This window comes from Eschrichtius robustus, chromosome 1 (genome assembly GCF_028021215.1).
Source record: "Eschrichtius robustus isolate mEscRob2 chromosome 1, mEscRob2.pri, whole genome shotgun sequence".
NCBI classification, from domain to species: Eukaryota; Metazoa; Chordata; class Mammalia; order Artiodactyla; family Eschrichtiidae; genus Eschrichtius; species Eschrichtius robustus.
The window spans coordinates 73,634,916-73,658,625 of NC_090824.1; the positions used below are offsets into that span (position 1 = coordinate 73,634,916).

Consider the following 23,710-nt stretch of genomic DNA (forward strand, 5'->3'; position numbering starts at 1 on the left):
ATTCCTATGGAATCAGAGTAATTAGCTTTGTTTAGCTTTGTGAAGGACAAGTCTAGCTACAAGTGTTTGTTAGTAGTAACAGCTAAAGAGTAACCAAGATTGCTTAACTCTTTCAGGCCTGTTTATGCTGTTTCCCCAGCCTGTTCATTGTTCGCTTATTTTCCTTGCTTATCAGAAAAGTCTCATTTCTATTTTTGCTGCAACATAACGGCCACCCAGTGTATTTCACAATAGCTTCTGGCAACAAGTAAGCAGCTCTGGCACCTGGGCACATGCCAACCTGCAAGTACATGATACTCTTTTAACACGGACCACCACCACTCATAGTCCCTCAGTTTGAGGAACCTGGGCCTGCCCCAGATGTATGATAATTCTGCCCAGACAGATCCAAACTATGGTCAGAGAAGGATCCCCAAACCGTCCAGAGTGGTTCCCTGAGTTCTGGAAGGCGATGGAAAGGGATAGGGAAGAGCAGGCCCGGTTGTAGGGTTTGACGTCAAGGGTCTCATCCCTGACTGTCCTTCTCCGCCCCGCCCCCAGGGTCTCCATTGCCACGGCCCTGCCCCAGCACTTTGAGCCGAGGGGTAGCTCGGAGCTCCACGGTCCCCTCCCTAGAGTGGTCGACCCCTCGGGCCTCTCCGGAGCCCTCAAAGAGCCGCGTGAGGAAGCGGGGACCCGCCCGGGTCAGTAGATCCCCGGAGGTGAAGAGGTAGAGCAGCGGGTTGACGCTGGAGCTGAAGAAGGCCAGAGCCGTGGTTCCGGCTCGCGCCGCCTGGCTCGCGCCGCCCAGCCTCGCCAAGGCTCCTTCGGGCGGAGCCAGCGCGGCGAGCGCCTGCAGCACGTTGACAGCGTGGTAGGGGGCCCAGAGCAAGCCGAAGGCCAGCACGATGGCGCCCACCAGCCGGCCCACCCGCGCCCCTTGCCGCCTGCCGCCCCAGCGGGTGCCCCGCAGCCGCGCCAGCGTCACGCCGTAGCAGCCGAGCACCAGCCCGAAGGGCAGCACGAAGGCGGTCAGGGTCTCCAGGCTCAGGTGGGCGGCGGCGTGGGCGGGCGACGGGTGGCACAGCTGGCACAAGCGGTCCGCCCAGAGGTGGCGGTAGACGGCGGCCGGGATGGCGAGCACCAGGGCGGCCAGCCAGACGGCCAGCAGCAGGCGGCGGGCCAAGGCCGGGCTGCGCAGCCGGGGCGCCAGGAAGGGGCGGGTGACGGCGAGGCAGCGCTGCAGGCTGAGCAGGCTGGTGAGCAGCACGCTGGCGTACATGCTGAGCGCGCACACGTAGTACACGGCCTTGCAGCCCGCCTGGCCCAGCGGCCAGGCCTGCCGGGTCAGGAAGGTCACGAAGAGCGGCGTGAGCAGCAGCACCGAGCTGTCGGCCAGCGCCAGGTGCAGCACGAGCGTGGCCGCCAGCGGTCGCCCCCGTGCGGGCCGCCAGCCCGCCAAGCTCCACACCACGAAGCCATTGCCAGGCAGCCCCAGTAGCGCCGCCAGCAGCAGGAAGGCCGTGCCTGTGACCCGCGAGGTCTTCCAGCTCAGCAGCGTCTCGTTCCCCGGGGGACCGTAGCAGACCGACATCCTTAGGCGCCTACGGGAGGCTGGAAGGAGCCATGGAGCGCTTTCAGGTGGGGCAAAGGCCCACGTTACGCCTGATGCCAGTGAGAAGGGACTGTGCCTCCCTCACTCCTCTGCAGCCTGCCTCTCTTCTGTCTGGGAGCTTCTGTCTCTTCCTCCAGGACCCCAGCCTCAGCTCAAACACTGCTTCCTGGAACCCAAATCCTCTGCTCTGGGTCAGCTGACCTCCCCAGTCCTGACTCCCAGGCTGTCACTGCCTCCACCTTCCACCCTCCTAACCTGGCCTCTCCTTCTTCGTCCAGCCCTGTTGCCTATACCTCAGGGCAAAAGTGAGTGGAAGGGAGTATGGTCTCATGGGCAGATCTACTTACCCAGCTGGGAGCGAGCAGGGTTGGGGGCCCTCCAGGGGCCTGGGGAAGCCCAAAGGCAAAGGAGCAGTGGGCCAGGTGCCTAATCCTGTCCTGTGCCTGTCGGGGTGGCAGAGGGTGAGGCGAAAACAGGGAGGGACAAGGTGGGGCTCCTCTCGGGCCTTTCCTGGGGCCCCTCCCTCACCCTGCTGCTTCCCATCACTAACATGTCCAGGCGTGTGAGAGCCCGCCTCCCCAGGAAACAGGATAAGCTGAAGGGGTGCAGATAAGGTCCCCTGGTCGTGTGGGTGAGTAGGGACACTGCCGGATCCTGCCCCTGGGTCCTGCTTCTGCGCTCATCCCTCCCCACCCCCTGCCCCCCACCCTCTGGTCCCAATCCTCCCACCCTGCAGCTCTTATGCTGTCTGGCCGCTCTTGCCTGCACTCAGCAGAGAAGGCGTCCCAACTCCTCGTTCCCCCAGCTGCTCTACCTTTGCCTGTTTTCAGACTCCTGACCCTGCTGAGCCCCGTTGTTCCTCAGCTTCCTACCTACCCCTCTCACCTCTTGCCTGGGACCCTGCCCCAGTCATTCCGCCCTCACGGCTCTCAGTGGGCTGTCAATGACAGCTTTCAGTGTAAAGCATGGGCTAAGTTCCGGGCGGAATGGGAGATGCATGGAAGGGTGAGGGGCTTATAGCCTGGTTGAGGAGTCCTAACTCACAGCCATGAAGAGACCACACTGCCAGGCTGCACCAGGATACAACGCAAGGAAAAAGGAAAGGGCACAGTGTAGAGACTTATTTCTCTAGGTCGTGAGGTTGGGCAAAGCTTGGAAAGGAAGAAATTTGGTAGATTGATGCAATTTAGGGAAAGGGAAAAAAGGCTTCTGCCCAGTCAACAGCCAGAAGGGGGTTTCTTGGGAGCCAGGACACCAGTCTTGTCTCAGTTTGGGTTCCCTCCAAAGCAGAGCCTGAGTCGAGGGCATGGGTACAGGTAATCTTGTATTTGGGGGGTCAGGTCGGGAAGCAGGAGTGAGGGAGCAGGGGAAGAGAGGGAAGAGGAAAGCCAGTAAGAGTGTGTTATTGAGTTCCAATATTCAGTGGGCATCAGGAACCTCTGAGTGCACAAAATAACTTCCAGAAAGACAGAAGATGGGCGTTTATGGCCAGCTCACATTCCCCATTGTTTAAGGGTTGTCCTAGAGGCATTAATGCCCTTATACACACTTGCAGCCTGTACTTGTCAGGGGGCTGAGTGGGCTGCTACAGCTTCAGATAAGACTCCTGGGCAGGAAATCAGAGAGACTTATGCTCATGTGAGGGATTCACTGACAGTGAGAGTCTGAGCTTCCTCACAACTGTTCATCACAACTGCAGCTGAAATCAGAGATGGGACACGGGGCACCGAATGCTAAAGTCCTGATGCCATCAAAGGACCCATCCCCTCTTCCGCTATCCACATCTCCTTCATGCCTATAAAGTGGCCAATGGAGAAAGGTGAGAGAATGACTAATCCAGTGCAGCTGAAGCAGGCAGTTCTTCTGAAGAGAAGTGTTGAGCCAGCCCCTCCCCTAGCCCACAGAGGGAAGAGCATGAAAGCAGGAAGGCCAGGGTCCCAGACAGGATCCTGGTGATTCTGGATCCATGGATCAGGACCCATCCTCCCCTCGCACCCCACCCAGGCACACTGCCTGGAGGTGTCCTATTTTCTCCAAGCCCTGCCCATCCTCAGCACGGCCTCCCTGTTCCTAAAGCTGCAGTTCATGGCTTTTTCAGTAGGTGGCAGCACATACAGAGCAAATCACATGACCAGCTTCACACAGATTGGGAGCCAGAAGAAATTGGCCCTAGAAATTACCTCGATATAAAGAAACACACCGGAGATCACATTCCATCCAATTACCTAGTTCCCATTTACCTTCACATCACACGCTGCCACCAGAGACACACACACAAACTTCCATGGCTTTTGCTGGACATATCTGGGCCTCGATCCTTCCTCCACGACCCCACTTGGCCCTTCCCCTCCTCCCTCCCCTTGGACTTTGCCCTTCTCGCTGGCCAGGCAGGGGGGCCAGAGTCCGGGCTTGACTCATACCCCACCTCGCTGGGGCTGAGATCCCAGCTCCGTAACAGAAAACACCACCACTTCAGCTCCAACCCCGTGGAGAACCACCCAGCCCAGAACTCCCGGGAGAGGCAACTCTCCTGCTCCTTCCCTCCACCATGGAGTACCTCTCTGCCCTGGACCCCAGCGGCCTGCTCAGGTGATTTCTAACCCTTCTCTCCACTCTCCAGCTCTGGGGATATAGGCAGGGTGACAAAGCTGCTTTCAGACCCTAGAAAACTTTCGAATTTGTACCCCTTCCCCTCCCTGCCCCTTTTTACAGTGGGCTTGTCCAGCTCCTGAACTGCCCCCACCCCCAGTCCGTGGTCTCTCCCTCTCTCCCGAGCTACTTTAATCTGCACACCTAGATCCCTCCCTCCCAACTTCCCTAACGCTCCAGCTATCCCACACCCATCACCCCCGCTGCACTCACCAAACCCCTCACTCCTTCTTGACCTTTCTTCCCACCTAGCAGGTCAGTATCCAGTATGAGCTCCGATTTGGGCCGTAAGGTCTGGACCTCGGCTCCACCACCCCGGCGACCTTTCCGTGTCTGTGATCACAAGCGCGCCACCCGGAAAGGCCTGACAGCTGCCACCCGCCGGGAACTGCTAAACAAGGTGAGTGGGCCAAGTCCCTGGGTTCCAAGAGCAGGGGCAGCCAAGGGGCTAGGGAAGAGTGTGAGCTTGGAATAACGAGCAGGAAGGGCTGCGGCTACATGGCTGCCCCTCCCTCTGAGAGCTGAAAGCAGTGGGGTGAGCCCAGTGGCTTCGGCTGGATTTGAGTCAATGCACTTTTTTTTTCCCCAAGGAGTGGGCTTTTCTTTGGGGGCGGGAAAGGAGTAGACAGGGTTGGAGGGATAGATTTCAGAACTCAGTATGGAACGGCAATTTGTATGACAGATCAAATTCAAATCCTGATTCTGCCGCTTCCTAGTGTCAAAACTTGGGAAGTTATTCAGCCTATCAAAACCTCAGTTTCTTCATCTGTAAAAAGGGAACAGTAATACAACTACCTCCTAGGGCTGCTGAAAGGAGTAAAAGCGAATAATGTATGTAAAGTGCTACATAGATACTTGACACTAGTGAAGACTCAAAAAGGTTAAAAGTTATTATTACTGAAAATAGTTCTGAAGAACTCTGTGAGGGTCGGGGAGAGTGAGGTGGGACACTGGAGATAAGACCCCATCGTGACAGGCCCCGTCAGCATAATGCCTATACCCATTCAAGAGAAACTGGCTAGCTTTTCAATTCCTAACCAGTAGGCATGGCTTGGAGGGAAGCTGAGAGAGATGACAGTGACATGGTAGGAGCAAAGCAGGAACAAATAGGAAAAGGACAGCCCCTAGTGAGGGTCCCCCAACAACTAAGGAACACCGTGAGCTAGAGCCATTAGAAGGGATGGCAAAGCACCGGGAAGGAGAGTTGGGATATCAATCAGCATCTAGGGTCAACCGTTGGGTGCCGGGCAGCTGAACGGGGAAGGGGCACGGGATAAGCTCTGCCCCTTCCCTCCTACTTCTTGCCACTGGGCAGGCACTGGAGACTCTGATGCTGAGTGGAGTGCTGACACTGGTGCTGGAGGAGGATGGGACCACAGTGGACAGCGAGGACTTCTTCCAGCTGTTGGAGGATGACACATGCCTGATGGTGCTGGAGTTGGGACAGAGCTGGAGCCCCAGCAGGGTGAGAGGCCCACACTGGGGCTGCTTAGGCCACTGACCCTTTCTGTCTCTCCCGAGCCTCTTCTGCTGCCTAACCCTGATCTTGGGGGCAGAGGCGATGGGAGAGGTGAGGAGCTGTCGATGACTCCTTATAGCGGACCAACAGTCCAGGCAAGGGTGGGTCTGTCCCAGTGCTGACGGGGATTAGTGGTGGGTGTCAGTATGTGAGGGTCCATTGCACCGATGGGGGGGCCCTACAGGGTGGGGTGCTGCCGTATGGCCTGGGCCGGGAGAAGCCCAAGCACAGCAAGGACATCGCCCGCATCACCTTCGATGTGTACAAGCAAAACCCTCGAGACCTCTTTGGCAGCCTGAACATCAAAGCCACGTTCTACGGGCTCTACTCCATGAGCTGTGACATTCAAGGACTCGGCCCAAAGAAAATACTCAGGTCAGAGACCAACATGTCACAGTTCCCCATCCCTACAGCTGCACTCCCCTACCCTGTTAGCTCCCCTGTGGAAAACCCCCAGACCCCAGCCTGTGGCCTCCTCCCAGGTTCCCCCACCCCGTGACTTCCTCTTGTCTCTGCCCTTCAGGGAGCTCCTCCGATGGGCCTCCGCACTGCTGCAAGGCCTGGGCCACATGCTGCTGGGAATTTCCTCCACCCTTCGTCATGCAGTGGAAGGGACTGAGCGGTGGCAGCGGCAGGGTCGCCTCCAACCCTACTGAGAAGGGGCTCTGAGCTTCTGCCCCTAGACTCATTCCAAGAGACAGACTGTAAGGACTGTGACAGCGTCAAGTTTGGGGCCTACACACAGTGCAGGCTCACTAACTCGCTTGTTTTCCCCAGTCTTCTGATCCCATAGTGACAGGCCCATCAGCCTAACGCCTTCCACCCCAGCCTATACCCATTGCTGAAGAACACTATCCATTCCTAGCCATCTTTCCAGCCTCCCACTTACCCTGAAAGGCCACAGCCTGTCCACAGGCATCTGGATCCCACCCTGATTGCTGCTACATCTAGAGGTCCTTACCACTCCCCTCCTGTCCCTAAGCTCCCCAGTGCCCTGAAGAGAGCCCTCTCTAACTTCACCTTGAGATCTCTATTTCTTTGTACCCTTCCCCCCCAAAATAACAAAGGTGTTTCCAGTAAAAATATAAAAATGTTTATCAATAAGACTTTTGACTCCAATTTAAACTAGGAACAGGACAGGATAGATACTCCGTTTCCCCCTGCCCCATCAACACCCAGTCCCAGATCCAAAGGCCTTAGTCTTCAAGTATTGAGTTCAAGGCCCGCCTCCGCTTGGCCACCGCCCCCTGCTGCTGTTCCCAAGCCTCTCGCCGCTTCAGGAAGGTAGTCAGGGCCACGTTTCGAGCTACATGGTGGCCAAAAGGGTCCCTTATCAGCTCCTGGTTCCGCGCCCCTGCAAAGGGAACCATTCATGTTCAGTATCACCATGCAGTCACCCACCCATCCTTGAAGAGACTCTACTTGGGGTGAAGGTCCCTCCATTTTTTTGGAACCCTGGGTCTGCCTCAGGATAGAGTTAACACCCCACTGTCCAAAGAAGAGAAGTCAGGAGGAGGGGTGGGAGCACAGGGCTGCACCGTCCACAGAGTGGCCGGGGAGAGCAGACTGCCAAGAACCCATGGCCAAGACCACCCTTTGGAACTGAAGTCTCTGCTTAATTTAGGTCCATTCCCAGCCACCCAGCTCTTTAGAGTGAGGAAAGGGAACATTTGGAAAGGTCCAAGATCGGTGCTGGTACTCACCCAGCTCAGCAGCAATTTCCTTCCGGGCCCCCAAGGCTGCCCCACTCCAGATGGCATCAAGCACACGGCTGCCGTGGCGACTACAGGCCAGAGCCACATATTGTCCCTGCATTGAGACAAGCAAGGTAGGGCCCTCTAGGGCAATCCACAGAAGTGTGTTGGGTGGGGGTGGGCGTGAGGGCTGAAGTTAAGAGGCTGAGGTGAAGCAGTCTAGGAACTACATATCCTCTCTGGGACTCCAAAGGACAGTCCTGGGGGAAGCTCACATTCTCTAAATGGAGGATGGCAGAGGAATCAAAGCAGAAGCCAGAAATCTAACCTTTAGGGTCTTCAGCACCCGGCGGCGCTGCTTGCGTGTCACAGAGGGGCTGGTCAGGACAGCATCAAGCACATGGGAACCAGCAGGGCTTTGGGCCAGAGTCAGAAGCTGTGGTCCTGTCAAGGCGCCCAAACTTCGAAGTATAAGACCAGGACTGGAGAAGTGCAGCAGATGCTGGAGCAGTAGAGACCCAAGGACTGTCACTTCCCCCAGGTCCCTGGCGGTGGCCATTTCTACCTGGAAGGACAGAGACAGGGAATTAGGAGGCAGCCACCAAACTGCCACCTTCACTTGGATGAAGCCAGAGATCTCACCACCCTCACCTCAGTGGTGAGGGGCTTCCTAAGCCCTGGGAGGCCTGGTCCCCAGTTAGTCACAGGTTTGGCCTCTCCCCTACCTCACCTGGTGCTCCGCGGGCACTGCCCCCTCCTCCTCCGCCAGTCCATAGTACACCTCATAAGTCATCAAAGTGGCAAAGAGAGGCACACAGGCCACTTGCCGGGAAGAGGGCTCTGCACAGTGGAACGCCTAGAAGGGAAGACAAAACATGAAACTGAGAACTAACCTCAACTAATTCATCCCTAACCTCGACTTCCCAGACAGGGGAAAGCATTCAGGACAGATGAGAATGCCTAACTCCACAAGAACATAAGCTGCATGCGGACAGGATCTCATCTGCCTTGCTGTATCCACAGCCTCCATATATGTAGCAGGGACTGAATAAATATTTATTCCTTAAAACTTCTCTCTCTGTCCTGGGAGACAATTCTCATTCCAGGGCCATGAGATGGTTTTGGCTTCATTTCCCCCTGTATCTGTGAACTCCCTGGGCACTAGACCTCTTGGGTCCACAGATACAACGACTGAAGATTAGCTAAGTCCTAGCACGTGGAATTTGAACTGAGGGCATAAATGGGTTGCGGGTAACCACCACTCACCTCCAACAACAGCTGTAGGACCTGGGCTTGGTGGATCCCAACTCTGTGGCAGGCCCCGACCAGGGCAATGACTACCCCTGGGTGACCCTGAGCCAGCACAGCTTCCAGGGCAGGGCTTAGCTCCTCAAACACGGGGGACAGCTGAGGGGAAACATGGGTTAAAGAATCTGGCATTCTGGTAACAGTGGGCTGAGTTATTCAGAGAAATCTTCCTGCCAAAAACAACTGAACATGCTAGATAAAACATAAAAGCATTGCCAATAACAGGACTTTGGTTTGGACGGATAAGGAAGGTCCAGAACAAAGGGGCAGTCTTAGAGGTGCGGCCTCCCATGGGGAGGGGATTGTAAATGGCCATACTCTCAGGATAAGGAAGGACTAGAATTAAACCTCCCCTTCTACCCTAGATCTCAACCCATGAGATCCCAGGGAAGCATGCCTTGGCACTAAGCAGCAAAGGAAATGAGAAGCTACGACAGCAGCTCCAGTGCTCATATGGATTTGTAGCCAAGTACCCAGAGACTGAGCGAGCCACGGAAGCGCAGGCTGAGAACTTGAATTACGCCAGTCCCCTGCAGGCACTGGCACCTGAGAGAAGCCAAAGCAAATCCTTTCTGGGAAGAAGGCACCTTCACCCTAAGCTCTGGGAAGCCTCCAGGAATAACTTCTCAAGGGGAACGGCCAGCACACTGTTGAAAATACAGAAGCAGGCATACAATAAAGCAAGTCCCAATGAACAAGAACTAACAGACAGAGACTCAGCCAAGTTCCTGACTCACCAGCTCAGGAGTGGTGACAGCATCCAGGAAACGCTGCAAAGGGAAGTTAGCAATAGGATGTGCAGCCAGGGTCTGCAGCTGTCCTTGGAAGTGATCCTCAAAGAGGCTCTGGAGCTCTGGGGGCTCCGACACCAGCAGCACCTGCTCCAGGAGTCTGGAGCTCGTCTGATCGCGCAGAAATAGCAGTAGGGGACTGGGGACGAGGAGAGGGTGATCAGATAGTCTTCACTTCACTTCATCCAAGATAACCACATCACTGGACTTACCATGGTGATCATTTTGAAGTGTACTGAAATAGCAAATCATCACGTTGTGTGACAGGAACTAATACAGTGTTGTAGGTCAATTATACTTCAAAAACAAACAAACTTACAGGAAAAGAGATCAGATTTGTGTTTACCAGAGGCAGGGGCCCTGGCGGGAGGGGGAATTGGCGCAAGGCGGTCAAAGGTACAAACTTCCAGTTATAAGATAAATACTAAGGATGTAATGTATAACAAGATAAATATAACTAACACTATCGTATGTTTTACATGCAAGTTGTTAAGAGTTCCCATCACAAGGAAAAAAAAATTTTTTCCTACTTCTTTAATTTTGTATGTAAATGAGATGATGGATGTTCACTAAACTTACTGTGGTCATTGTTTTGTGAGGTAAGTCAGTCAAATCATGCTGCACACCTTAAACTTACACAGTGCTGTATGTCAATTATATCTCAGTGAAACTGGACAAAAAAATAACACGGCTATATACATATATATCTCATATATATATCTCATGTATATATCTGATATATATATTTCATATATATACATATGTACACACATACATACACAGAATGAAAACCTTTGTCTTTTAAAACAAACAAACAAAATACCTACATCATGTCATTCATTTCACACAGCCCACCACCTTGGTCAATCCTGAGGCCCTGTCCATACCTGCCATCTGCTGAGGAATTGCGGCTACTCAGGTAGCCCATCACAGCATTGCAGAGGTGGGCACAAAACTGGGGTAGCTTGCGATGTAAGATCTGTAAGGCCACTTGAAGGCAGAAGCTGGAGATCTTGTCAGTGATAAACACTGTGGGGGAGGGCAGAAATAATAAAAGTGGCTTTCCCAAAATCCAGACAACCTGTAAAACCTCAGACCTCAGGCAACAAGGTTCAAGGGACTATGGACACAAATGGTCTACATAGGGCCTTTACAACATCAAACCAGGTAAGATTTGAAAAAAAGAGGGATAAGACTGATCAAAATAAGAGCCTTGGGCTTCCCTGGTGGCACAGTGGTTGAGAATCTGCCTGCTAATGCAGGGGACACGGGTTCGAGCCCTGGTCTGGGAAGATCCCACAGGCCGCGGAGTGACTAGGCCCATGAGCCACAACTACTGAGCCTGCGCGTCTGGAGCCTGTGCTCCGCAACAAGAGAGGCCACGATAGTGAGAGGCCCGCGCACCGTGATGAAGAGTGGCCCCCGCTTGCCGCAGCTGGAGAAAGCCCTCGCACAGAAACGAAGACCCAACACACCCAAAAATTAATTAATTAATTAATTAATTAATTAATTAAAATCTGGATATTATTAAAAAAAAAAAAAGAAGAGCCTTGTTTGATGATAATCACCTCCAAAAAAGAAGATCCTAGATTTCCTCCTATTTCCCTCCTTACCAGCAATGTCCTTCAGAAAGCAGGAGCTCAGGTTCTGAAGACAATTCAAGAAGGTTTCAGGGACCTCGAAATCGGTTGCCTTACATTCCCGAGATGGGGTCCTTTGTGCTTCTGAAGGAAGATCAAGAACGTATGCAGTGGTGAGATCACAAACTGCCATCCAGGAGGAAGAATAATTCCCTAGTTGAACAAGGATTCGGCTTGGAGATGCAGAACACATACAACTCAATTGGTACAACTCAATGTCTCGTCTCATCTGGATGACTGAACTGAGACTACATTTCCGTTTTAATTTTTCTAAGAAACTTCAACCAGCTCCCCCATGGTCCATAGGAGACAGTCCAAACTCCTCAGTCAGGAATTCAAGGTGTTCCAAAATCAGGCCTCACCTAAACTCACTATCTTATTTCCCAATGTTTTTCAAACTGTAGGTCTGCTGCCTGTGAGTGTATTACGAAATCAATCTAGTGGGTCTCAACAAGCTTTTTTTTTTTTTTTTTTGGCCGCACTGCATGGCCTGCGGGATCTTATTTCCCCAGCCGGGGATCGAACCTGCGCCCCCTGCAGTGAAAGCGCGGATTCTTAATCACTGGACCTCCAGGGAAGTCCAAGCATTTTTTTAATGTAACACACAAAATAAAATGAAAATGGAGGGAATTCCCTGGCGGTCCAGTGGTTAGGGCTCCAAGCTTCCACTGCACGGGGCACAGGTTTGATGCCTGGTCGAGGAACTAAGATCCCACAAGCCGCGTGTGGCACAGCAAAAAAAAAAAGGGGGAAAGAAAATATCAGAGTGGGTTGCATGTAGTAAGGGTATTGTTTCCTGACCTTTTGCTTGAATCCAGTATGTGTATATATACACATATGTATGTCGAGTCATGTTTAAAAAACTTTTCCATACTGTGAGTTCTGGTTAAAAAAAAGTTTGAAACGCAATGCTCAAGTGAATCATCTCTTCCACTTGCCCCCATTCTTCTAACAGCTGTTCCCTAAACACACCTATGCATCCTCACTTCTGGGCCTCTACACACACTAATCTTTGGCCTGCTATCCCTGACCTAATTTCTCTGCTAATTCTTCAAGGTCATGAAGAAATCTTCTGCTTATTCTCTCCTTCTGAACTTCCTAAACTCTCCTTCCCTCTGGGTCCATATCCCTTTCCTGTAATACTTACCAGGTAACTGGGAGCCACGGTGCCTGCCTCTCTCAGACTCCAGAAGAGTCCCTCCCAATACCTGCAGCAAAGTTCTGACCACGAAGCTGCCATGTGTGTCTCCACAGTAGAAAAGAAAATCATCACACACCTCAGCGGCTAGTCCCAGGCCCAGCTCCTCCAGGGTCTCCAAAGGACCATCCTTCCCATCCTCCTCCTCCTCCTCCTCCTCCTCTGCAGGGCTCCCTAGCAATCGAGGCAGCTGCAGCAAAGCACTTTGCAATACATGGACCCCACACCGATGACAGGCCACAAAGCGCAAGTTGGGCCGCAGAGCAGCCCATACTCGACACAGCGGTTTCAGGGGACTGAACCCCAACAGTTCCTGCAGCATCTCACTACCAGCCCTGTTTGTGGCCAAGGCTAGGGCCTGAGCCTCCACTTCTTTCAAAACATTGTGCACCATCAGCTCTGGAAAAACAAGAAAAGAAATAAAGAGAATGAGAGGAGGCTACGGTTATGTTCCATCACTTAACCAAGGGGTGGGGAGGGAGGAAGGGGATATAGGAGATGAAACTAAGTCCTCACACCCTGGGGACCCACGAAAGTGTCCTTACCGGTCCTGGATTTTATGCCCAAATAAGTGCCTCCCTTGATCCCACCCCAAAGTTGCTCCCTACCTCGTTCTTCTCCCGTCTCGGGGACCTCTTTCAGCGCGGAGAGCGCCCGGCGGAAATACCCCAGAGCTTCTGGGCTCAGGTGAGGGTGCGCATCCGGAGGCGGCTCTGAGCGCCCATCCGGAGGCGGGCAGGGTTGTCGCTGGCGGCCTCGTGGGGGGCGCCCCGAGCCCTTGGCTCCGCGCCCTCTTTTGCCGCCAGCTGGGAACCGGCGCCCCGCCTGGTGGGGGAAGCGCGGACCCAGCCCCATGAGTGCTTCGGCGCCTCTCCGCCAGCGAAAGCTTCCTTAGCCGCAGGGTGAACCTCACGCAGTCGGGTGCTGGCCGGGGCCGGGCAGAGTTTAGCCACGCCCGCGCGCTCGGGGCGCCGCGTTACACGTCATAGCCCCGCGACTACCGCTCCGGGGCGGACGTGGCTGAGTCTCGGGATCGCCCTGCTCTCGCTTGCCAGTCCTGGCCCCCACCGGTAACCGCCCCGGACCCGCGGGGTACTCTTTGACCCTCCCCTCCGCGTCGCCAGCGGAAACTGGGTCAGAACGCTGACTTCCACCCCAGCCTCGTACTCTGACCCCGTTGTTGTCACCTCGTCCCGCTCCCGCGGCCAGAATTAAAGTCCTCGATTTCGAGAACTTTGCGAGCGAGGCGGCGCGAGAACTCCAGCGGCAGCACAGGTGGCAGGTAAGGGGCGCGAGCTCCCTCCACTTCGGGCTCGGGGTCCCTTGACCTCGCGCCCACCCCCGACTCGGAAGTCTCGCCTCCGGACCAGCGGCCAGAGCTCCAGAGAGCTCAGGACTCCCCGTGGACGCGCTGAGAGGGACCGCCCCGCTACAGTCCCCCACCCAGTCAGCCCCACTCAGAAAGTCTCAGTAGGTGGCCCTCCTGGACAGCCCCACTTCTTCACTCCTTGGCCTCCCAAAAGTTACAACCAGCCATGTCCTGGGGCCTGCACTAGTTACTCCCCTTCTTCACTCCTTGGCCTCCCGAAAGGGACAACCAGCCTTGTCCTGGGCCCTGCACTGGTTATCCCCTTCTGAAATTTCTCTCCCATCAAAGGATCTCAACCTTGGCTCCCCTTCCTATCACTGTCAAGGTCCCCTCTCTGCATATACAGTCTGCAGGCTTCCCTCAGAGCAAGTCCTTGCTTCCACAGATTTAATCCTTTCGCTTGTGAGTCATGCCAGCTCCCATGAAGGGCCAAGTGTGCGTGGTTACTGGTGCTTCCAGGGGTATTGGCCGGGGCATCGCTTTGCAGCTCTGCCAAGCAGGTGCCACAGTTTACATCACTGGCCGCCATCTGGACACGCTGCAGGCCACTGCTCAGGAGGTGAGTGCTTCTTCTGGGATCCCAGGGGCAGAAACCACCTCAGGGAGCCCTTCCCATTAACCAGTCCTCTTAACCTCTTACCTGAAACCAAAATATTCCTCAGTAAACATGAACATTTTTACTCAAAGTGGGATAAGTAAACCCCATAAGTAACTTCAGATCAGGTCATACTTTGCCACTGAGTGAATTTTATGAAAAAACTTTCTGTTTGAGAGCTTCAGGGATTTTGGAGTTGCATCTTAAGAGTTGTGGACCTGTGCTTTTTCTTTGTTTTTGTTAAGACTTTATTGACTTGTACATTTTCACTTGACTTTTCTACTGAATTTCAGTTAAATAAATACTGGGGTGTGTTTGATATGCTAGGCATTGGGTGAAGCACTGGGGTTACCTAGATTAGTAAGACATAATTTCTGCTTTTAAAAGAGAGTCCAGCAGGAAGTCTAAGGCAAAAACGGATCATTTCAATGTAATGTGAATACAGTAAGTGATAAAAGTAATTAATATGAATATGGTAAGTGATAAAAGTAATTAATATAAATATGGTAAGTGATAAGTGTGCCCAGAATGCACTGGGAATATGGGTGAGCAGTTAGGCAGGGAGGTCAGAGGGTGGGACCCAGAGCATGGGTCTGGAGAATATGATGATTGTTCTTGAATAAGGTATTCTTTATCTGAAGTTAGAGGATGGGGGCACATTTGTAGAGGGTGAGGCAGAACAGGAAGTAGAGATAGTTCATGTCTGAGAGCTTTGATTTCTCATTTACTAGGCAGAAGTGTTGGTGGAGTGAGGGTAAGAGGGCTGTGATTTTAAGTCGGGATTCCACATGAGTGGTGAAGAGTGGGAGCTAAGGGCGCGTGAAATGGAAATGACCAAGAATGAGGAAAAAGATAGATACTCATTTCTCAAGAGCAGCCTCCAAGGGCTTCCCTGGTGGTGCAGTGGTTAAGAATCCGCCTGCCAATGCAGGGGACATGGGTTCGAGCCCTGGTCCGGGAAGATCCCACATGCTGCAGAGCAACTAAGCCCGTGTGCCACAACTACTGAGCCTGTGCTCTAGAGCCCGCGAGCCACAACTACTGAAGCCCGCACACCTAGAGCCCATGCTCCGCAACAGGAGAGGCCACCGCAATGAGAAGCCCGCGCACCGCAAGGAAGAGTAGCCCCCGCTCGCCACAACTAGAGAAAGCCTGCGTGCAGCAACGAAGACCCAACACAGCCAAAAATAAAATAAATTAAATAAAAAAAAAAAAAAAAAGAGCAGCCTCCAAGCCTTGTTTGTCCCTCACCCTCCACATGCAGAGTACAGGGCCTTGCACATGGTAGGCCTCCGTAAATGTCTGTAGATTTTAAACCTGGGATCCCCATCCACCTTACTCTACAATGATAGGACCTAGCATTTCTGAAACTCCTCAAACAGGCACCAGAGGGCAGTATTGCCCACCATGTTCCTTCAGCTGCTGGCTGTGAGTCCTATGATTGCCTTCTCAGCTCCCACGCTGGGAGTTGAGGGGAGCTGTGTTATGTCTCATACTATGTTCGACGGGAAGCTCATATCCTCTCTGACCCCCTCCAGGCACAATCCCGAGGGGGCTGGTGTGTGCCGGTGGTGTGTGATTCAAGCCAGGAGAGTGAAGTGCGAAGCCTGTTTGAGCAGGTGGATCGAGAACAGCAGGGGCGTCTGGATGTGCTGGTCAACAACGCCTATGCTGGGGTCCAGGTGCTCTTTGAACTTTGACCCCAGCTCCACACTCCTGACCTTTCCCTCTGACCTGAGTCCTCATCCCCACTCATTATCCCTTCCATTACCCAGCCCCTTCCTGCCTTCAAAGCGTCCTATTCACGACTCTCCCTGTCTTCCAGGCGATCCTGAACAACACTAAAAAGGCATTCTGGGAAAGCCCCGCCTCCATCTGGGATGATATCAACAACGTCGGACTCAGGTAGTAGGTGCCTCCCCTGCCACCCCGCTAAGGGCCTGGGCTCCCCTCACTCACTCATCCAAGCTGAGGGCCCAGACGTTTCCCCATGTGCCCTCTCCTTTTCCCTCTGATCTTGTCTCTTTCTGCTCCCTTCTGTCCCATTTGTCCACTAACTTCTAAAGAAGTTTAATCCAGGTGAATCTGTACCTAAGAATGTCAACTTTTGCCTTGTTTCTGTCAGTAATTTTCATCTGAATTTGCCCTTGCCCTCCCTCCTGCCTCATTTTCAGCCCATCCAAATGCATGACCCAGAAGGGAGCCTCTTTCCCTCAGTAAAGCATGCCACCTGCAGTCAGTATTTCTGAAGATGGCTAGAGGAAGAAATTGTTTTGTTTTAGATCAGAAGAAGGTCAGTAAGGAAGAATGAGTGCCAGCTATCTTAGCCTTTCCCTCCTCACTTCAGACCCACAGGCAAGGGTACTCCCAAGTCCAAGTTGGGAGGGCAGGGGTGTCATGGGGTTACACATACATCTGGCAAAGGAGTGAGATGAAACACAGCATTCAGAGTTCACCCAGCATGACATACATCAGTTAGGTCTGTGTTTATTGTTGGAAAGAGGGTACCCTCTCAGAAACTACACTGCATGGCTGTGATGAGCCACCTGTGGGAGTCACCAAGAGATTATATGCAAATCTACTTCTGAAGCGTCTAAGGACACTCACGGCTTCTAGTGGCAATCCCAGGGAAGCAGGATTAGAATCCACTTGTCATTTCCAAAGTGGAATAAAGGTTGTGAGGACAGAGGGGGATGGTCAGCCAAGAATCAAGAAAAGAAAACCCGGACTTCCCTGGCAGTCCAGTGGTTAAGACTCCACACTTCCACTGCAGGGGGCGCGGGTTCAATCCCTGGTTGGGGAACTGAGATCCTGCATGCTGCATGGCGTGGCCAAAAAAAGAAAAGAAAACCCAAAGGGCTAGAAATTGGCAACACCCATATCCTTAGCCCTCCAGAGAGAGGGGCCTTCCACGCTCTCATCTCCTGCTGGTCAGGGTTTTGAGCCTGTGAAGCAAAGGCCTGGACCCCAGCCCTGGAGCCCTGATGAATTCTCCAAGGTGAAGGTCACTCTGTGAGCCTCCTGGAAGTGCACCAACACCTCCTTTCACCTCCCACACACACGTTCACACTTACTGTGCCTTTCCTCTGCATTGCCTGAGGCTGGGCTTCCTTTTGATACCATACTCTACTTGTTTTCATTTGGAGGGTCCTGTTTCCCATGCAAAAGAAATTTCTTTCTGGTTACCAGGTATGTGTGTGTTATTTTTTTAAAAACATACTGTGAAGACCAGTATAATCTTATTCCCCTAGTCACCACCGCTTCCTCTTTTGCCTGAGATATAGCTACTGTTAATAGCCTAGTATATATTCTACCATTCATTTAAATATTCTACTGGGAAGAGATACCATAATTTATTTACCTAACCCCTTATCTGTTGCAACAGTGGAAAAAAATTAGGTCAAAAAATATGACTTCTTAAAGATTTTAATAAGCATTATCAAACTGTCCTCTAAAAAGACCCCACCAATTTATAATCTCACAACAGTGAAGGAGGTATCTGTTTCCCCATGTCCTCAATAATACTAGACAATATCAGACCACGAGGTCAGGCAAGTTTTGCCATTCTAATAGGCCAAAGATATCTGAAGGTGTTTTTTAATTTACACTTCTCTATTATTTGTGAAGTTGAGCTTTTTTTTTCATTTTTTATTGGTTCTTGATTCTTTAGTGAGTTGTGTTACTAAGTTATTCTTTTCACATCAATTTATAAGAGATCTTTGTACAATAGATTCCTTTGATGTGTGTTTTACAAATATCTTTCTCAACTTACTACTCATCGTTTGCATGTATGCTTTCCTCAGCTATCTATATATACTTAATTGTGTACACATGTATGTATTTGTACATCTCTATATGTATATATGTCTTACTGTTAAGAAGTCATGCTTCTATCTAGGTGTGATACTGAAACAAGTTTTCCCTACCTCAAGTTTATGAACACATTGTCATGCTTTCTTTTAGTGCTTTTGTGCACTCATTTTTTTATATTCAAATATTTTGGGAATGCATTTTAAAACAAATGAGGTAGAGAACCAATCCCACCCACTAAATAACTGACCAGTTGTTCCAAATCCATTTATTGTGTGGTCCATCTCGCCCTGTTGGTTTGAAATGTTCCGTTTGTAATTCGCTGAATTCTCCTTTACACTTGGATTAATTATTGAGTATTTTGTTTCATTGACTTACTTATGTATTGTTATGCCAGTCCTGCATTTTTTAAACTATTATGTCACTGTACATTTTAACGCAGGTTGGCGGGGTGAGGGGAGCATATCCCCCTCACCCACATGATATTACTCTTCCTTTTTCAGAATTTTCCTGGCTATTCTTACACATTTATTCTCACTGAGCTTTAGATTGTTTTGTTGATTTCTCCAGAAGTCTTACTGAGATATAACTCAAATTGACTGAATCTGTGGATTAGTTTAAGTAGAACTGATGTTTTACATGTTGATTCTTGTAAACAAATTTTGTCTGTACTTGTTCTTTTGTATTAAGCAGAACTTCATAGTTTTTCTTTGTAGATCCTATACATTTATTATGTTTTATCCCCTGAGCTATTTTAGCTTTGTTATTGCTGTCATGACAGAGTGCTTTTCTTCCATTACAGTCTTCTAAAGATTGCCGTTTCTTAACCTTCGGTGGTTAATTTTACCCGTGTCCCTCTCAGAATGTGGCCTCAAGCCCTTGATTCACCAGGTTTGCAGCCTTCTCCTGGATCAGAAGCCATTAGGGGGCAGAAGAAACTTCCCGAGACAGCCCTGAACGTGGTTCATTCCTTCTTCTTTGCCCCACCTTCTAGAGGCCACTACTTGTGCTCTGTGTATGGGGCACGGCTGATGGTACCAGCTGGCCGGGGGCTCATCGTGGTCATCTCCTCCGCTGGTGGGCTGCAGTATTTCTTCAACGTCCCCTATGGAGTGGGCAAAGCTGCGGTGAGGACCCACTGGCACGGGGGTTGGGGACAGTCGTGGTACCCATAGCTCAGGAGAGACAGTCCCCGGTAGTCAAGAGTGGTGAGGCTGACTGGCCCTCACCTCTTCCTCTGCCCCTGCATGGATGGTTCCTTTGCCGGGGCTCCTCTCAGCTGGCCAGGCTAGGCAGTGCACTGGGGAAGGTGGACAGCTGAGACAGGGCTCCTGGGAAGGCCAGGGGGTTGGGGCATCCTCGGTGGAAGCGGGGAAGGCAGGGGAGGGAGGTGACGTGACCAGGTGCCCTGGCTCCCACCTGGCCTTCTGTCCCTCTGCAGTGCGACAGGCTGGCTGCTGACTGTGCCCGGGAGCTGCGGCGCCACGGGGTCAGCTACGTGTCGCTTTGGCCAGGGTTGGTGCAGACAGAACTGCTGAAGGAGCACATGATGAAGGAGGAGAACACTGCTGATCCCCTGGTTGAGCAGGTCGGCAAGGGGAGGGCGAGGGTGGCAGAAAATGGGGGGATCAGCCGCTCCATCCCCAACGGCAAGACAGTAACAACAGAGTAAATACCCAGGTGCTTGTCGCGGCAGGCGCAGGGCTGAGCACTGACACACGTTAGGTCCTTTTCTCCTATAAGGGAGACGGTGTCTCCATTTCACAGATGGGGAAACTGAAACTCAGGGAGGCTAAGAAACTTGCTCAAGGTCACATGTGCCGTAAGTGGAAAGATTATCCAGCTCCAAAGCCCATGCCCTTGACCTCTGCTCTGAACTAATCTAGAAGGCCCAGACATAATTGGCAACCCCACATCCTTCCACTTAGGAAAGGCAGTGGGTCCTGGTGCTGGGGTACAGGGCTCACTGGATGTGGGGAGGAATGATTCCCGTACCTTCTGAGATGCTGAGTCCTGCAGGTGCAGTGATGAGGGCCTCTGTCTCCTGGACAGAAGCTGAAAGCAGGGAAGGGACTTGGGCAGTGCTCTTGGAATTTAACCCTTCACTTCTCTGCCCCTGTGTTTCAGTTCAGATTTCGTTTCTCATCTGCGGAGACCACAGAAATGAGTGGAAAATGTGTGGTGGCCTTGGCAACAGGTGAAGAGGTTGGGGGCAGCTGGTAACAGGAAAGGGCATGGAGGATCTGCAGGGTGGTGGCAGCCAGTTCAGGGTCCCGAGCAGGAATACGCCCTTCTTTTCTCTGGCTTCTGGAGACCCAAAGGGTCCGATGCCCAGTTTGAGATATGGGAGCCTCAGGAACTGGATCCTGGGAGATGTGGCCAAGAGCCAGAGGCCCGGGAACCTTCCTAGAAACAGAGAGAAGCAAGTCTGGGTCCCTAAGCCTGTCTCGGTAGTGCCCTGTGCCATTGGGCCCAAGCCTTGTCACCCTGGGCCGCACCCGGGCCGTCTCAGCTGTCTGTGTGCCCACAGACCCCAATATCCTGAGCCTAAGCGGGAAGGTGCTGCCATCCTGTGACCTGGCGCGGCGCTACGGCCTGCAGGACGTTGATGGTAAGAGCTCTGGCCCAGCAGCCAGCCTGGACCTCTCTTCCTTCTGTTCCCGGCTCACCCGTTCTCCCTCTCTCTCTCCCTGTTCCTTCCTCCCTCACCTTCTATTCTATTCAGTCTCCTCAGCCGGGGTGGGGGTGTCTGAGGAGTGGGAAGCAAGGGTCTAATCCTTCTTTTCCTGTGGTCCGCAGGCCGCCCCGTCCAGGACTATTTGTCTTTGAGCTCCGCTCTCTCCCATGTCTCCAGCCTGAGCTGGCTGGCCTCCTACTTGCCTGGCTTCCTCCGAGTGCCCAAGTGGGTTATGACCCTCTATGCTAGCAAGTTCTAACCCTCCTGGCCTGACACAGTTCTGCTTCCCTCTGGGCTGAGTGGTTGGCCTATCTCAGTGGAACAAGGCCTCCTTTCCCGCCTACCTGCTGCATACCCTTGATCTGAAGAGAAGGCCTCTGCCATGTGCCCTGGTTGAGCCCTAGGGGCCTTTGTAGGTCCTTCTTCAGGTCTTCCTTGCCCCTGCGTTTTACTTTTTGCCTTAATGTTGAAAAATGTTCTGGGGGCTAATAAAGGTCTCGTTTCTCCTTCAACTTATTTTCAAGTGCTGATTCTATGCTCAGGAAGGTATTAAGTACTTGAGAGAAAGACCTAATGGTATGCAAAATGTGTAGGTTCTCAAGGATCTCTATCCCCAGGACAGGCCCCTTTCCTCCACATCTGTTCCTCCTCTTCCCTGTAGAGCTGCCCATCTCAGGAGCACCTGCCCTTTGGCTCCCATGCCGCAGCTGGGGAGCAGGGTCCCTCCACAGCCAGAAGCAGGCACGTCCCAGTCCCTCACTGCTTTCCCACCCCCTCATTCCGCCATCTCTTCAGGGATGCCTGCTGCCTTCTAGCTGGGCCTGGTCCCTGGGTGAGGCCCAATCCAGGAAGGGCAAACTCCTTGGTGTTTACAATTTCCTGGAATTTGGGAGGAAAGTACTATCCAGATCCAAGTGAGAGGCAGAAGAGTAGTTGATGGCACCGACACACTCACATTCTCCCTCTTGGGATGGCACCACCTGAACTGCTTTCTGAAGAACTGACTGCAAGAACCCTTTAGGGCTGCCTTTCCTGCTTGGGGGGGGATCTGTCCCAGCCCGAGGCAAGGCAACAGGGTGTGTATTCCAAAGAGGAGCTGAGGGCCACTCTGAGGGCACCTTCCCACCAGCAGCCTCGATGGCCATCAAGGTAATTGGATGGCTGCTGTAAATCAGAGTGGCATAGATAATTTCTAATCTTCAAAACAGGCAGGGTGAGAGCTGAGGCTTCCCAACGCTCCCCATAGAGTCTGCAGAAGCTGTGATCTTCCTGTGGCTTTTTGGGGACCGCCCCCGGTTACTATTCCAGTGGGTGCTGGGGTGGCTCACTGGCTGGTAAGAGCTGATTATGTGCATCTCTTCCAATCCTGCAATCAGTGACTTGACAATGGTTGCTTGAATTCAGCTATGGTGCGAGTATATATGGCACAGGAGTCCACAACTGCTGCCAATCAGGGCATTTTTTAAGAGAGAGCCAGCTTCTCAGCGTGTGACTGGAACTGCATACTTAAATTCCACCATTTGCCCATTTGCCCAGCTTCTCAGCGTGTGACTGGAACTGCATACTCAAATTCCACCATTTGCCCAGGCACCCCATTTAGATCGCAGTGATCAGATTTCCTCACCACCCACTCACTGCCTTCCACTCACCACCCTAAATTCCCCTAAGCCTAAGCCTAAGATTGGTGAGGGGCAGCAGCAGTTGCCTGTATGCTTTAAGAAGAAGGACAAGCACCTCAGGATCTCCTCCAGCCTTCCACAACCATCTTTAAAAACCATCATTGGAACAAATCCTTTTGTGAGGGCCTTGTTCCCTAAACGCCACAAGGTATCATGGGAAGAACATGGGCTTCAAAGTCATACAAATCTGTGCACAAATCCTAACCTCACCACTTTGGAAAGTAAGTGAAATAACATATATGCACCAAGCAATATGTAGCCACTAAAGTTGTCAGTTCTTTCTCTTGACAAACATTTAAGAGTGTGCTCTGCACCAGGCACCCTTCTTGGCTTTGGGAGAGCAGAGAACAAGACAGACCAGGCTCCAGCCCACAGAGGACTTTCATTCAGCCCTGGAAGACCTTAGAAGTCAGCTAGACCTTCGACTTACCTTAGGAAGTGAGTGAACGGGGTCCCCAAGAGTCTACACCAACGCAGAGTTCAGCCTCAGCCCTGGTTATCTCAGGAAGCCGGAGGGAGCAGTGTTCTTTAAAAGACACCACACTGCCTCCCTCCAGCAAGACTTAGTTAATCTTAGAAGCAGAAGCAATGGAGTAGAGCTCTGAGAGAGTGAAACATGGACAGGGAGTGTTGATGGGAGGTAGAAGAGATTCAAGATCTGAGAAGCCCAACAGCAGAGTCTTAGGACGTCCTATTTGGGGGATCAGTATTCATTCAGAAAACATTTACTTGACACCTGCATTCTGCCCAGCACCATACTAGGCACCAGGGAAGACTAGTTCAGTTTGGGGAGATGGGTGCTATAGTAAGTTTACACAGTACCCAGACAGTACAGGAGGGAGCAACTGGCTCCATTAGGAGAGTGAAGGAAGTAATGCTGACCAGAGACTTAAAGAATGGGAAGAGAGAAGGTGGGAGGGGGGGTCATTTTTTCTAACTAAAAAGAAAGGCAGGTACTGAGACACAAAATGGTGCAGGACAGCTAGAAGTTGGTATGACTAAGTGTAGATGTGGTATGGGATAAGTTTCCAGGGAGAAAGGAGATGAGTAAAGATCAGTGATTAAGATTTAAACTGGGCAGTAGGTTTCCACCCGAGGGAGTCATCTTAGACGCTGAGTGACTGTTAAGGAAGTGCTCCCAGGGGAGCTGGGTGGAGGGGGAGAAGCCAAGCAAGAGCTCCAGTTCA

At 52.1% G+C, this 23,710-nt stretch overlaps 4 protein-coding genes across 7 annotated transcripts; 2 read left to right on the forward strand and 2 right to left on the reverse strand.

The window, feature by feature from the left end:
- Window positions 1-505: 505 nt before the first annotated feature.
- Window positions 506-4,532, reverse strand: LTB4R2 (leukotriene B4 receptor 2). Of its 2 annotated transcripts, none has more exons than XM_068547004.1 (2): window positions 4,457-4,532; window positions 506-1,593 (listed from the first exon to the last, which is right to left on the reverse strand). In XM_068547004.1, exon 2 carries the CDS (start codon window positions 1,571-1,573, stop codon window positions 506-508), a length of 1,068 nt encoding a protein of 355 aa, XP_068403105.1. In that variant the 5' UTR covers window positions 1,574-1,593; window positions 4,457-4,532. The 2 variants fall into 2 exon arrangements, with proteins under 2 accessions (XP_068403105.1, XP_068403114.1); XM_068547013.1 differs by lacking the exon at window positions 4,457-4,532 and adding an exon at window positions 3,835-3,864.
- On the forward strand, window positions 4,015-6,842 carry CIDEB (cell death inducing DFFA like effector b). 2 transcript variants are annotated; one of them, XM_068547045.1, is made up of 5 exons: window positions 4,015-4,183; window positions 4,496-4,643; window positions 5,559-5,708; window positions 5,947-6,137; window positions 6,286-6,842. In XM_068547045.1, the coding sequence occupies exons 1-5, from the start codon at window positions 4,143-4,145 to the stop codon at window positions 6,416-6,418; spliced, it is 663 nt and encodes a 220-aa protein (XP_068403146.1). In that variant the 5' UTR covers window positions 4,015-4,142; the 3' UTR covers window positions 6,419-6,842. The 2 variants fall into 2 exon arrangements, with proteins under 2 accessions (XP_068403146.1, XP_068403156.1); XM_068547055.1 differs by having other exon boundaries at window positions 4,499-4,643.
- NOP9 (NOP9 nucleolar protein) lies at window positions 6,833-13,337 on the reverse strand. The gene is made up of 10 exons (XM_068546990.1): window positions 13,002-13,337; window positions 12,343-12,792; window positions 11,169-11,279; window positions 10,443-10,584; window positions 9,502-9,694; window positions 8,723-8,863; window positions 8,187-8,312; window positions 7,785-8,021; window positions 7,466-7,571; window positions 6,833-7,116 (listed from the first exon to the last, which is right to left on the reverse strand). Exons 1-10 carry the CDS (start codon window positions 13,246-13,248, stop codon window positions 6,959-6,961), a joined length of 1,911 nt encoding a protein of 636 aa, XP_068403091.1. The 5' UTR covers window positions 13,249-13,337; the 3' UTR covers window positions 6,833-6,958.
- A 27-nt stretch (window positions 13,338-13,364) lies between these two features.
- On the forward strand, window positions 13,365-21,356 carry DHRS1 (dehydrogenase/reductase 1). 2 transcript variants are annotated; one of them, XM_068547035.1, is made up of 9 exons: window positions 13,365-13,675; window positions 14,148-14,321; window positions 15,896-16,039; window positions 16,183-16,262; window positions 19,162-19,294; window positions 19,609-19,755; window positions 20,300-20,364; window positions 20,698-20,778; window positions 20,967-21,356. In XM_068547035.1, exons 2-8 carry the CDS (start codon window positions 14,172-14,174, stop codon window positions 20,741-20,743), a joined length of 765 nt encoding a protein of 254 aa, XP_068403136.1. In that variant the 5' UTR covers window positions 13,365-13,675; window positions 14,148-14,171; the 3' UTR covers window positions 20,744-20,778; window positions 20,967-21,356. The 2 variants fall into 2 exon arrangements, with proteins under 2 accessions (XP_068403136.1, XP_068403129.1); XM_068547028.1 differs by having other exon boundaries at window positions 13,366-13,675; window positions 20,295-20,364.
- Window positions 21,357-23,710: the final 2,354 nt, after the last annotated feature.